Source organism: Austrofundulus limnaeus, unplaced genomic scaffold, assembly GCF_001266775.1.
Source record: "Austrofundulus limnaeus strain Quisiro unplaced genomic scaffold, Austrofundulus_limnaeus-1.0 Scaffold1174, whole genome shotgun sequence".
Taxonomy (NCBI): Eukaryota; Metazoa; Chordata; class Actinopteri; order Cyprinodontiformes; family Rivulidae; genus Austrofundulus; species Austrofundulus limnaeus.
This window is the reverse complement of record NW_013953576.1, coordinates 59142-71851: the sequence shown is the minus strand read 5'-3', so window position 1 is coordinate 71851 and position 12710 is coordinate 59142. Positions and strand designations below refer to the sequence as shown.

The 12710-nt window shown below is 37.4% G+C and overlaps 2 protein-coding genes across 2 annotated transcripts; one reads left to right on the top strand and one right to left on the bottom strand.

Moving 5' to 3' along the window:
* Positions 1-2430: 2430 nt before the first annotated feature.
* Positions 2431-3511, bottom strand: LOC106534452 (protein FAM177A1; the record flags this gene model as incomplete). Its single annotated transcript, XM_014031095.1, is given in 5 exon segments — positions 2431-2453; positions 2535-2632; positions 2742-2808; positions 2941-3120; positions 3374-3511. Coding segments are annotated over 5 exon segments (386 nt in total), but the record flags the coding sequence as incomplete, so codon positions are not given.
* A 234-nt stretch (positions 3512-3745) lies between these two features.
* LOC106534451 (tetratricopeptide repeat protein 7B) lies at positions 3746-12415 on the top strand (the record flags this gene model as incomplete). The annotated part of the gene is given in 16 exon segments (XM_014031094.1): positions 3746-4100; positions 5466-5620; positions 5722-5797; positions 6049-6141; positions 6452-6615; positions 8068-8189; positions 8547-8625; positions 9696-9871; positions 9965-10028; positions 11013-11150; positions 11220-11408; positions 11497-11614; positions 11717-11774; positions 11865-11937; positions 12036-12196; positions 12299-12415. Coding segments are annotated over 16 exon segments (1904 nt in total), but the record flags the coding sequence as incomplete, so codon positions are not given.
* Positions 12416-12710: the final 295 nt, after the last annotated feature.

Genomic DNA, 12710 nt, shown 5'->3' with positions numbered 1-12710 from the left:
TATCTGAGCAATGTGAAATACATTTTATTATATGTTAATAATGTCTTTCCAAAAATGCATTAACTTTTCTTATAAATTTTGATGTCACGGGTACTTTAATGTTTCACCTGCAGCAAATTGGGGTAAAGGCCCCACTGTGGGTCCTAAAACTTCAAATTTTGGGTCGTTAAACTGACTGCTAAGAAAGTTTTTGTTATATTTGACGAAAAATCAGTTAGACGTGAATAAAAACAATTTGTCTCTTAGCAATATTTGAATACTTCAACTAAAAATACTTTCATTTATTTTTTTGTCATTTGTGTTTATTATGAAATTGGTCTTAAATTTAATTTCACTTGGCATTAAAAAGTCTTAAATTTAACTTGCTTTAAACTGTAGGAACCATGGAAATAAAAGTAACTTTCTTTTTCTTGCCTTTTTTTCAATGTAAGTAAAAAGTACAGATAATTGTGTTAAAACATAAGAAGTAAAACGTATGTTGAAAAATAAATCAAGTAAAGTACAGATACCCAAATATTATAGATACAGACCAGATTGGCAGGTGCACAGGTGCTCACACTGAACGGTGATGTGCAGGTGGTGCTCCGTCGACAGCAAAAGCAGGATAAAAACAATGGAAAGACAGGCTACACACCAAGATTTAAGGTAAAAAGTAAAAGGTCCTTTAATAAAAGAATGGACCTTTTACGGCAACTCATTTAATGGCTGGTCCATTCTTTTATTAAAGGACCTTTTACTTTTTACCTTAAATCTAGGTGTGTAGCCTGTCTTTCCATTGTTTTTACCCAAATATTATACTTAAGTACAGTAACAAAGTATTTGTACTTACTTTACAATGCTGATTTTACCCAGCATGACATTTGTCATAAAGACAACTTTTTCAAGAATTAAAGTTTATTAAAACTGAAAATATAAATACATGTACAAAAGTGAAGGTTTTCAGTTGAAATAAGATTCTTGCATAAATTGACATTCATCACACATAAGGAATATTAATACTACACTAAATATCTGGACGTGTTTAGTAACAACGGACATCTGAGGCTCATCAGCTGCATCAGTGGATAAAAATMATTCATAAGACAATTAAGATGAATTAAGCAAGGACACTTGAAGGATGTGCAGTCTGTGGGCATCTTTTTGAAACCAATAAAATCTATTCTTAAGAAGAAGCACAAGATAYTTTTATACATTTCCCTTTTTTAAAGTCCAACTCCAAATCTCAGACACATCTGACTAAAAACAGTTTGAGGACTTTAAAACCTGAAGACAGTAACCACACTTCATATTTAAAAGAACTGGGATGCTGTGGCTAAAAACTGCCACTACAAAACCAGGTATCAATAATTTATATCTAAGTCACCTTTATTTATAATAATATTACAGAATTAAGCTTCTAAACAAGTCAGCCCTTGGTTTCATTTAAAGAATTTTACATTTATGAGACCATTTGTTCACAGTTAATGAGAATATATTTTTTATTTTCCAGCTGTTTGCTTCGACGTCTCACTGAAATCATAAATAAATCAAAAAATCTCAAACTGGATGTTTTTACTGTTCCTATTTTAAAATGCTACATTTATTTTCTGCTGTACATTTTATACAGATTTATCAGAGTAAAAGTCATTTCAGGTCCATCGTTCAACAATGTCTTTAGGGCTTCATATGCCCGTCTTTCAGAGAAAAGAGCAGAAATGCTGATAGTGTGAATGACTGAGCATCATCTTCAATGTCATTTTGCATATCAGTACCTAAATATATCTTTCAGTAACAATCATACATTTCTCTGGATCCTTTGGTACAAATGCCTCAACACTGATGCAGATTAAGGTCTCCCCAAAACCTACAAACCCAAAGATCTTAATGACAGAAAACTCAAACCCGTTAAAGCTGCTCAATAATGATCAGTTTGTCAAAGATCAAACCACCTCACCACTTTAAGCTTATTCTTCATAGAATAAAATAAAATAAAGCATTATAATAATTTCAAMCCACGCTAATTTGAAGTGAAATAAGTTTGCTCTCCTCTCAAAGTTTTACATCGATGACTTAAAAATAAATCTTCATCCACATGTAAGGCTTGTTCAAACACATTCTTTGTCTTTTTTTCCCCCTTCTTAGTGTTTTAATTAAATTATTTTACCAACATAAACAACTGTAGAAAAATAATATTAGTTTGTGTAGCTGAGTAAGGTAAGGTTTGATGTGARTGTTTGAGGTTTGTGAGGGGTCGGGTTTCAGGAGGGGAGAGGAGACGGGACTCTGTTGGGGTCCAGATGACTGAGAGAGGGTTCGTGTTCGACCTCGAAGCTGACGTTTACGTAGGAGGCTCTGGACGCCTCGGGTTGATCCTTCACCGTAGCTGCAGAATCTTCCTGCTCRCCTCTCCGCTGCGATGCGAAGTTACTCTCTGCTTCCTTGGCGAGACGGTCCTCCTCTTCTTCCTCTTCCTCCTGCGGTAAGACRCTGCGTTTAGCATTTGTTGCTCTATACATGAGGGTTTGGGGCAAAGAGTATAAAATCTGAGGCCATACCTCCTTCTTTATGCGGTAGTACTCATCAATGGCATACTGATACTTAGGACTGGTGATGCCAAACAGAGAGGCCAGCTTCTCTCCCATGTAGTCACACACTGCGGGAAACATGAAATAACAGAAAGTGAGATATAATCTTACATGTTTTAATAGAGAAAATCCACCAAACACAAACGTTTGAAGAGTTGTAACCAATCTGACATCTACCTGAGATGGTGGAGGTGCCCATTCTCCACATTTGGAACCAGAAGTAAGGACCCCAGGTCAGTTTGGACTAAAAACAAAACAACAAAATTTGTTTTACAACAAATCTAAAAAAAAAAAAAAAAACTCAGAAAATCTAAGGACCAGTTACTAATGAGACCAATGGAAAAAAGTCCAAATGTGACCTCTAAGTCCAACACACCGTATCCACTGTAATGACTTCTTTTTTCACTTGTTCTTCCTCTTCCTCCTCCTCATCAGTGCTGTACTCCTCCATGGTATCTCCGTTGGCAAAGTGGATGGTCCTGCGGGGAATCTTCACCTTTTTTCGGTCGACATTCACAATCTCCACGGTCTCAAAGTGGGTCGGCTCTCCTGTACTCTAAAAAAAAACAAACACAAACTGGTGTCTTTCAAGACCGTCACTGACAATACGTAATATTGTGTTGTCTACTATGTCAGAAACAGTTTTGAATGAAATAAAACTTATGACAAACAGAACTCCCTCATTTGTTAACTTTTAGCTAACCATTAGCTCCGCAGCTACGGAAGTAATGACAAACGGAGCTACAAAAGTTTTTATTTCACGGTTAGCACGAGGTGGAACAGAAAACTTTGTATTAATTTATACTAACGTTTTCAGTTTCCATCATTTGTCCTAAAGAAACGCTGGCATTAGACAAAAATAACTGTAAAGTCGCAATATTTAGTTTAGTTTTTCACTTGCTCTGACGTACGCCCACTCAGAGCAACAGCAGTATTGTTTCCGGTTTGTAATTTTCAAAATAAAGCTTTCTTCTGACGATTCAGAGAAGACAAGCATAAAACGAATCAAACTGTAGACAAAAAATAACACTGAAAGCATAAAAATGTATTTACATATGATATTAAAAATATTGGGAAAATTTAAGAAAGTAACAGTGGTGAAACAACGCAAAAATAATGTTTGTTTGGCACACATCCATGCCGCTAGATGTCGCTGCTTAATAAAGATAAGACCTGTTCTCTTTTTTTAATTTAATTTGATTAATAATTTATCTGTAGTAGAACGCAATGGTAAGTCAACTTATACGGCGAGTGACTCCAAATTAACTCACTCGTGACCCTCTGGCTAATTTTTAAAGTAGCCACCGGAAATCGCTTGTCGTGCGCGTGAACTTGACGATTGTTCTGAAGGTAGTAGCCTCTCGAGGTGTTTTGGTCCGGTCCAGTCCAGCCCAGCCGACCTCAGTCACCAAAAAATGACAGCGAGGAAGTCTGGATCACGACTGGAGACCGAGATCGAGCGGTGCCGCTCAGAGAGTCAGTGGGACAAGATACCAGAGCTGGTTCGGCAGCTGTCGGCGAAGCTAATATCAAACGGTAGGAAGCTGTTCGTGTTTTGGGTTTTGGAGGCCTTTCCTCTGGCCTGGGTCTTCCGGACTTCCTGACAGATGCATCTTATGATGAGCTTTTAAACACTGTGATCTGCTTCATAGTCAGTTAATTGGCAAAAGTTAGCAAGAAATTTGTTTCATTAATAATTGTCGTACATTTTAGGGAGTGCACCCTGTCACTTCATGCATTTCAGGATGTGACCCCTTTCATTTATGTGTAACAAGCAAGTTAATATGTATTATTGTTATGTAGTAGGAGATATGCACCAGCAAATATAGTTACAGTGAAACAGACCAAATTATTAGCTTCGTCCTACAGTTTTTATCATTCATTTATTTTATTCATTCAGTTATCATTCAGGACTGATTTTGAGTGTTAGCAAATGAACTACAGTCATTATTTCTCTAAATAAATAAACAACTATTGATTTTTAATCATTGCCGATTTTTCCACAAAAATAGGAACTTTACTTGCATATCTTAAAAATTTCCTCAAGAGTCAAATTCTTTTGCCGAAACCAAAAAGTTCTGTTTTTGTACTGAGTGCTACATGCTAACTTTGAACTAGGGTTGAACTGTCAGTATCGTGTCACGTGATTCATTGTGTTTTTGTTAAGTTTGTTTACGAAAAGTTAAAAAAAACTATGTATGTAATCTAATTATGAATTAAAAACCTTAAAACAGTTAGTCTGACATATTAATAAAAAGTAAACAAACTGTGTAAACAAACAGCAAGTGGATTAAATAACTTTATTTTCTCGCTTTTTATTTTTAAAACATTTAGAGACTGCTTCAATTTAGTTCTGACAACGTTTTTAGCATATTTTGCACTTTACCTTTAACAAAAGTTTGTTTTATTATGTTTATTTGTTAACTGTTTGAGTAACGCTTCTGTTACAGAAAGAAATTTGACCCTCAGAAGCTTTGTGCAATAACTGGATTATTGGTCACTTCAATCTTTTTTTTTAAATCAGAGCACACATTTACTGTACACATGCACAGTTATGTAATTTGTACACAGTTCTTGTTCGTTTGTTTGCAAGAAAAGCTGTTTCTCTGTTTGTAGACTAACTTGTTCAAATTCAGATATATTATAAATGGTTCTGGTGGAAAATCTTAGCTGGCTGACTCATGAAGAGACTTGTTTTCACTTAAAACACACTAATGTTGGATTTTTCTTGATTTGAAGTTTTCTGTTCATTTGTTAAATGAATCTCAGGCTGATCCTAGAACCCTGTTTAGTAACTATGAACTATTTTTATTTTTTATTTATTTTTTTGGCCTTGTTTGTAGATTCAAGTAGGTCACATAGACACTATACTCCAAATGTTCTTAATTTGTGTGCATGTAGATGACTTGGGCGAGCTGCTGTTGGGAGAATGCAAACTCCAGATGTACTTGAAGGAGAATCCCATCAAACCGGGTTCGAGTCCCAGAGGTCCTCGTCCCAAACTGGTGGAGGTCAGGAAACATCTCACTGCTGCTCTGGACAGAGGAAACCTCAAGGTAACCCTGACACCAGGAAAAAAAAAAAAAAACAACTCACTGACTTGATGATTTTGTACTTCTTATTCAAGTCTAAAGCTTGAAAATGAACTTTCTTTCAGGCTGAATACCTACAGGAGGCCAGTTTGTTGATGGCCAAACTTTGTTACGTGGAAGGAGAATACAAAGAAGCTTTAGGTAATCTTAACCCACTTTGTTTTCACTTTCTGATTTTGTCTTTAAAAACAGAAATGAGTAAATCCCTTTATTTAAACAGACATAATCACTCATTTTCAGTCCAGTGCTTGTAGTTTCGAAGTTTGGAGAAATTTTGATCAAGGCTACATTAAAAATACTACAGTTTTTAGATCACTAGAAGCAGAATATAAACAAATAAAGCATGTTTAGGCACACAGCTGTGACTGAAAGGAAAACTGGTGTTTTTCCAGGTTACTTCAACAAGGTGAATCTGGATGACATGCAGTTGGTTGGAGCTCCTGTGTACAGGTTGTCCATGATAGCTGAGGCGTATTCAACCAAAGGTATCTAATAACACCAAGAACTGCATATTTAATGTCTCTTAAAATCGTAGCAGTCTCACAAATCTCTGCAGTACCTGTTCTTTCCACTTGGTGGCAGAAGAGTGACATCAGCTGTGGTTTAACAGGAAAACAGTTTCTACTGTACTGACATTTTTAACATATTATAGATATTATTGATTATACCGTGAGGCATAAAGTAGTTTGATTTGGGAAACATTAAGTGAGGACAATAAGCCAAGTGTCTAAATGTGTTGGATGAACATCAGACATTTACATCCAACCCTTAATTAATTTTTCTCATCACACCCAGGCTTATGTCTGGAGAAGGTCCCGGCCGTCTCTCCGGCTCTGTCGAACAGGAACACAGGGTCTCCGGCGTCCAACCGGAGCACAACGGATCGGGATCAGGAAATCATCACCTGCTATGAGAAGTCTGGAGACATCGCTTTGCTCTACCTGCAGGAAGCAGAGAAGGTTTGTGTCTGAGAGTGTGAAGCTGAGGAACTTGGCTCGCCAAAGCTCATCAAATATCGTGTTAGTTACTGGAAACGTTGTGCCGTCCTGGTGGGAGTGTGATAAATATCCTGTTAATGTGATTCTGGTCACCAGAGCCAACAAATTTCTTCTTCTGTGTTTGAAGAGCAGAGACTGAGTCAAACACAAGACAAATCAAATGATTTACACTTTAAACTTTTTATATTAGACAAAAATATGTGTAGAATATATTTTTGTATTGCCTAAAATCAACAAAAATAACTAGATACTACACTCGAGGAGGAACTTAAGGCTTAAACCATTACTTGCTCATAAAGAATGCAGAWATAGAAACAAAAAATACTTGAAATATAGAAAATGTTTTTTTCTGCTGTGAGAATGCTGAATGATTCTGCTGAAGAAGCTGAATCAATAACCAAATTGTTAGCTAAAAGCCAAAAGTAGTAAAACATTAGTTAATAGCATAAAGTGACAAAAGGTTAGCAAAAAGTAGCAAATAGCTAACTAAAAAGCCATAAGTATAAAAGTAATATTTAAAAGCTAAACATACTAAAACACTACTTTGAAGCTAAAAATATGAAAAAAGTCTAATTAAACTACATTTAGCAAAAGGCTAGTTAAAAGTAACAAAAGGTTAGCTTAAAGCCAAATCTAGTAAAATACTAGTTAAAAGCTAAAAATAGCAAACGTGTAGCTAATAGCCACATTTAGCAAAAGGCTAGATAAAAGCTAAAAGTAACAAAGAGAAGCTAAAGGTTATGAGTAGCAAAATGTTAGCTAAGTAGTGAAACATTAGTTAAAAGCATAAAGTGACAAAAGGTTAGCAAAAAGTAGCAAATGGCTAACTAGAAAGCAAAAACTGTAAAAGTAATATTTAAAAGCTAAAAGTACTAAAACACTACTTTAAAGCTAAAAAAAAGGGTGGGGGGTCAAATTAAAAGCTACATTTAGCGAAAGGCTAGATAAAAGCTAAAAGTAACAAAAGATTACTTGAAAGCCAAAAGTAGCAAAAAGGTTACAAGTAGCAAAATGTTAGCTAACAGCAAAAAGTGGTAAAACGCTAGTTAAAAGCTACATTTTAACAAAAGAATTGTTAAAAGACAAAAGTAGCTAAATGCAAGCTCAATGCTATTAGTAGCAATAGGCTGGCTTGGGCTTCAAAGTAATAAAAGATCAGCTAAAAACCAAAGGTAGCCAAATGCTAGTTAACAGGTCATTTTTGTAAAAGCTTAGTTAAAAGTAACAAAAGTTTAGCTAAAATCTAAAATAAAAATATTTTGTTAATTCTGTTCCAAACTGACTGCATCAACACATCACCTGTTCTCTGCTTTATTTCTTAAGAGGATGTTTTTAATTATTTTCAGTGGCAAAGAWTTACACAGAAGTGTCTGGTTTCTGTTTAATTTTTTTTCTTCTTCTTTATCTCTGTAGGCGTTATCAGCAGGGATTCAGAACCGCAGCCCAAAACCTGGACCAACACCACAAGACATGGAGCTGGGCTACTTCCTGGAGACCGGCCTGCAGAGGGCCCACGTCATCCACTTCAAGAACGGGTAAATATTAAAAAATAAAAAAACAACAACTGGTGAATTCATGTAGATAACACACACATAATAAAACACAACGAAGGAAAGATTATACACTCTGTTCTGGTCCATCATTTTTCCCTGCAGGATCCAGACCCTGAGTGGACACRTTCCACCCACTTTGCAGTTGTGGTGTTACAAAGCCGCTTACGGGTGGATGAAGTGTGAACACAGTTAATTAATATACACATTTCAGCTCGCAGTGATTTCCCTCGCTCGTGTTGGTTTTAAGATCATTCAGATTAACTTCAGTGTTACAGCAGCTGTTAAAACCTGGATTAAATGAGCGAAATACATTAAATCTGTTTTTCTTTCCTGCCATAGCAACCTGACACAAGGCGTGGGAAGGTTTCGAGAGATTCTGCGAGCCGTTGAGACCAGAACCACCCAAAACCTTCGCATGGTGAGGAATCGATAATCAGTTTCTTGTAATAACTCAAGTAAACAGACCGCTGCCGTGTTTGTTAACCTCTTGAGCCCCATGCAAATATTTTTTTCCATTTTCTATTTCTTTTAACTTCTTTTAACTTCAAATGTGTCTGTTGAATTTGGACGTTTGGTATCAAAAGAAAGCTAAGAATCTTGGCGAAAAGCTCATGGAAACTATTTTTACATTCATCAAACACAGTTCAAATGACAAGCAGTTGAATCAGAAAGTAAACAAACTGTACAAAATGGTGTCATTGCAAATCTGTAAATACATTACAAGCAAATCTGTAAAGGAAAAATCTTTGACATTATTTTTTAAAGCAACTCAAAGTAGATACTTAAATATGCTATAAAGTGTGTTGAAAGTTTTTATTTTTTTACTTGATTTTGAGTGAATCTGATCCAACTGAAGTCAAATATAATTTATCATTATTTTATATAATACTGTATATATGGTGACAAATAAATGTTTGGATAATTTTTCAAAAGAACAAACTAACAATAACAAGTCTTTTCAGTCAGGTAAGAAAAAATAAATAACTTTTGGATGTAAAAACTTCAGATTTCTTAACATTTACAGTATTAATGTTACCATCATGGTCCATCCTGTGCAGAATGACAAAACACTTAAGTTATTTATTTACTAAAACCTCTGTAACTTTGCTCCAGTTCATTTTAGCAGCATGAATCTTTGCACAGGTGATGTCCACAAGTGGATTTATGGTTTCCAAGAGTTTTTAGCCTGATTCATTATGGTTTTAAATAGGTTATATACTGTCTAATGAAAAAATTATTCAGCTGAGAATGGAAAAAAAATGTATATATATATTCCATCCCCAATTTCTCTAAAACCACGGCAGCTGTTTTAATACTTATACTTCTCATGAAATCTCCCAAGTGTTAGCTTTAATTTGATGCCAAGATTATTTTAGTAGACTTGGCAAATGCTGAGATACACTCTGTTACATTTCAGCATGGTATTTTGAGCAAAAACTTCAAAATAAAGAGTACCGTTGTTCATTCTGTGTTTTTCCGTGTGATCAGACCATAGCGCGACAGCTAGCAGAGATCCTGCTCAGAGGGATGTGTGAACAGAGCTACTGGTCTCCTCTGGAGGACACGCCGACTGTGTCACCTCTGGATAATTCCACACAGCCGGGACGCACCTACATCAAGAGCTACACGCTGAGCCGACGCCCGCGGGTTTACTCGGGAGAAAAGTAAGCGGACCCCGTCAGTGAGTGCCGAACTGGAAACCGTACAGCAAAAAACTTTCCTGTCCCACTCATTCTTGTCCACCCGCTCTCGTCCAGTTTGTTTTGCCCYCAGGAGAACACAGAGGAAGCTTTGCTGCTGCTGCTCATCAGTGAGTCCATGGTAAGAACCGTGGCAGAGTTTGACCTCTTCAGCCCCATGCAAACCAGAATTTCCCCTTTTCTATATCTTTTAACTTCTGTTTTTTTTAAGTTGAACCTGGATATGTTTGGTATCAACAGGAAAGGTCACGGAAACTATATTTTTACATTCACCAAACACAGTTCTAATGACAGGCAGTTGAATCAGAAAGTAGACAAAATGTACCAAATGGGTTGTTGCAAATCTGTAAATACATTACAACAAATGTGTAAAGGAAACATTTTTGACATTTGTTTTTAAAGCAAGTCAAAATAGATACCAAAAGGTGTTTTTTTTAAGTTTACTTGATTTTGAGTGAATATGGTCCAACTGAAGTCAAATATAATTTCTCATAAATTATATAATATATAAGGTGACAGAATAAATATTTGGATATTTTTTAAAAGAACAAACATCCACACAAGTCTTTTCAGTCAGGTAATAAAAAATAATTAACTTTTGCAATTAAAAACTTTACATTTACTRACATTTATTAATGGTACCAACATGATCCATCCTGTGCAGAATGACAAAATGCTAAATTATTTCTTTATTAAAACCTCAGTAACTTTGCTCCAGTTCATTTTAGCAGCATGAATCTTTGCACAGGTGATGTCCACAAGTGGATTAATGGTTTCAAAGAGTTTTAGCCTGATTCATTATGGTTTTAAATTGGTTAAACACTGTCAAAAGCATTTATTTAGACGGGAGGGAAAAATACTAATTATGTTCCATCCTCAATATATCTAAAAAAAAAACAGCAGCTGTTTTAATACTTACACTCCTAATAAAATCTCCCAAATGTTCACTTTATTTTGATACCAAGATTATTTAAGTAGAGTTTGTAAATGCTGACATACCTTCAGTTACATTTCAGCGTGGTATTTCGAGCAAAAACATCGAGAAAACCTCTTTTTAAAGGCCGCGCTCGTTCAGCTATAACGTCGTCGTTCGTTTATCTTTCAGGCCAACCGTGACGCCGTCCTGAGCAGGATTCCTGAGCACAACAACGACAGGATCATCAGCCTGCAGTCTGCCTCYGTGGTGTACGACCTGCTGACCATAGCTCTGGGCAGGAGGGGGCAGTATGAGATGCTGTCTGAGGTAAAAGGTTGTTTTATTTAAAAAAAACGGCTTCCATGATTAAAAACTAAAACGTCTCCTCTTCCTCAGTGTTTGGAGAGAGCCATGAAGTTTGCCTTCGAGGAGTTCCATTTGTGGTACCAGCTCGCCTTGTCGCTAATGGCAGCGGGCAAGTCGGCCCGTGCCGTCAAAGTCCTGAAGGAGTGCATCCGCCTGAAGCCCGAAGACCCCACCATCCCTCTGCTGGCTGTGAAACTGTGCATCGGGCCTCTGCACTGGGTCAGAACCACACAGAATAACCTGAACAGAAACGAGGGCTGATAGCTCACTGAAACAGCTTCACTTTTCTCTCCTCCTCGAATTTCAGTTGGATGAAGGGGAGAACTTTGCGAAGCTGGTGATCGAAATGGGAGAGAAAGCAGCCGAGTTCAGAGCCAAAGGCTTCCTCGCCATCGGCTTGGTCTACAGCCTTAAAGCCACCGACGGTAAATCTGCAGCCACCAGAAACTTCACACAAAAACACAAACTCCGTTAAAAACTATTGTTTTATCGTGTCTGAAGTTTTCTTCTGTTTGTTGTGTTTTTAGCGTCGTTGCGGAGCATGCAGGAGGAGTACCAGAGGAAAGCTCTGGGAGCCTTCCAGAGGTCTGGACCGAGTGTTTCCTGTGTTTATTCCTGACCTGTGATCTGTAACGTTTCATCTGATGTGAGTGAAACCTGTCTTTTCCTCTGCAGAGCTCAGAGTCTGACTCCCACTGACCATCTCGCTGCTTTCTATCTGGCTCTGCAGCTTGCCGTTTCCAGACAGGTAACACAGCAACGTGAAGCTCAAAGCGTCTCGGAGTTGCGGTGTGTTTTTGTCCCGGCTTTAGTGAAAACCTGTAGCCTGTGTGCGTTTGTGTGTAGATCCCCGAGGCGTTGGGCTACGTTCGACAGGCGCTGCAGCTCCAAGGAGACGACGTCCACTCCCTCCACCTGCTGGCCCTGCTGCTCTCTGCTCAGAAGCATTACCAGGACGCGCTGAACATCATTGAGATGGCTCTGTCCGAGTATCCGGAGAACTTCAAGTGAGGCACACACACACACATACTACAGAGGTTTTTTTTTGTTTTTATTTAACCGAATCCAGTGGCAGACGATGATCTCGCTGTACGATTGTATTTGTGTAGTTTGCTGTACACCAAGGTGAAGCTGGAGACGATGTGCAGGGGACCAGAGGAAGCTCTGCTCACCTGTAAACACATGCTGCAGATCTGGAAGAGCTTCTACAACTTAACCAACCCCAGGTACGTTGGGAGACACACACACGCTCCTCAAAGGCAAATTCAAACATCGAATTTCACAAACAGCAGCTCTGAAGCTAAGGTAACCCCGACTGGTTGTTACATTAAAAGCCTTCCACCTCATGTCAACCATTTCAGTTGTTGTGACCTTGGGCGACAACCATCATGGTGGTGGTCAGATATATTTATATAAAGCTATACAGCATTAACTAATGTCACATATTTATTAGTAATATATATGGTGTTAACTTATACACACACACACACACACACACACACACACACACACACACACATG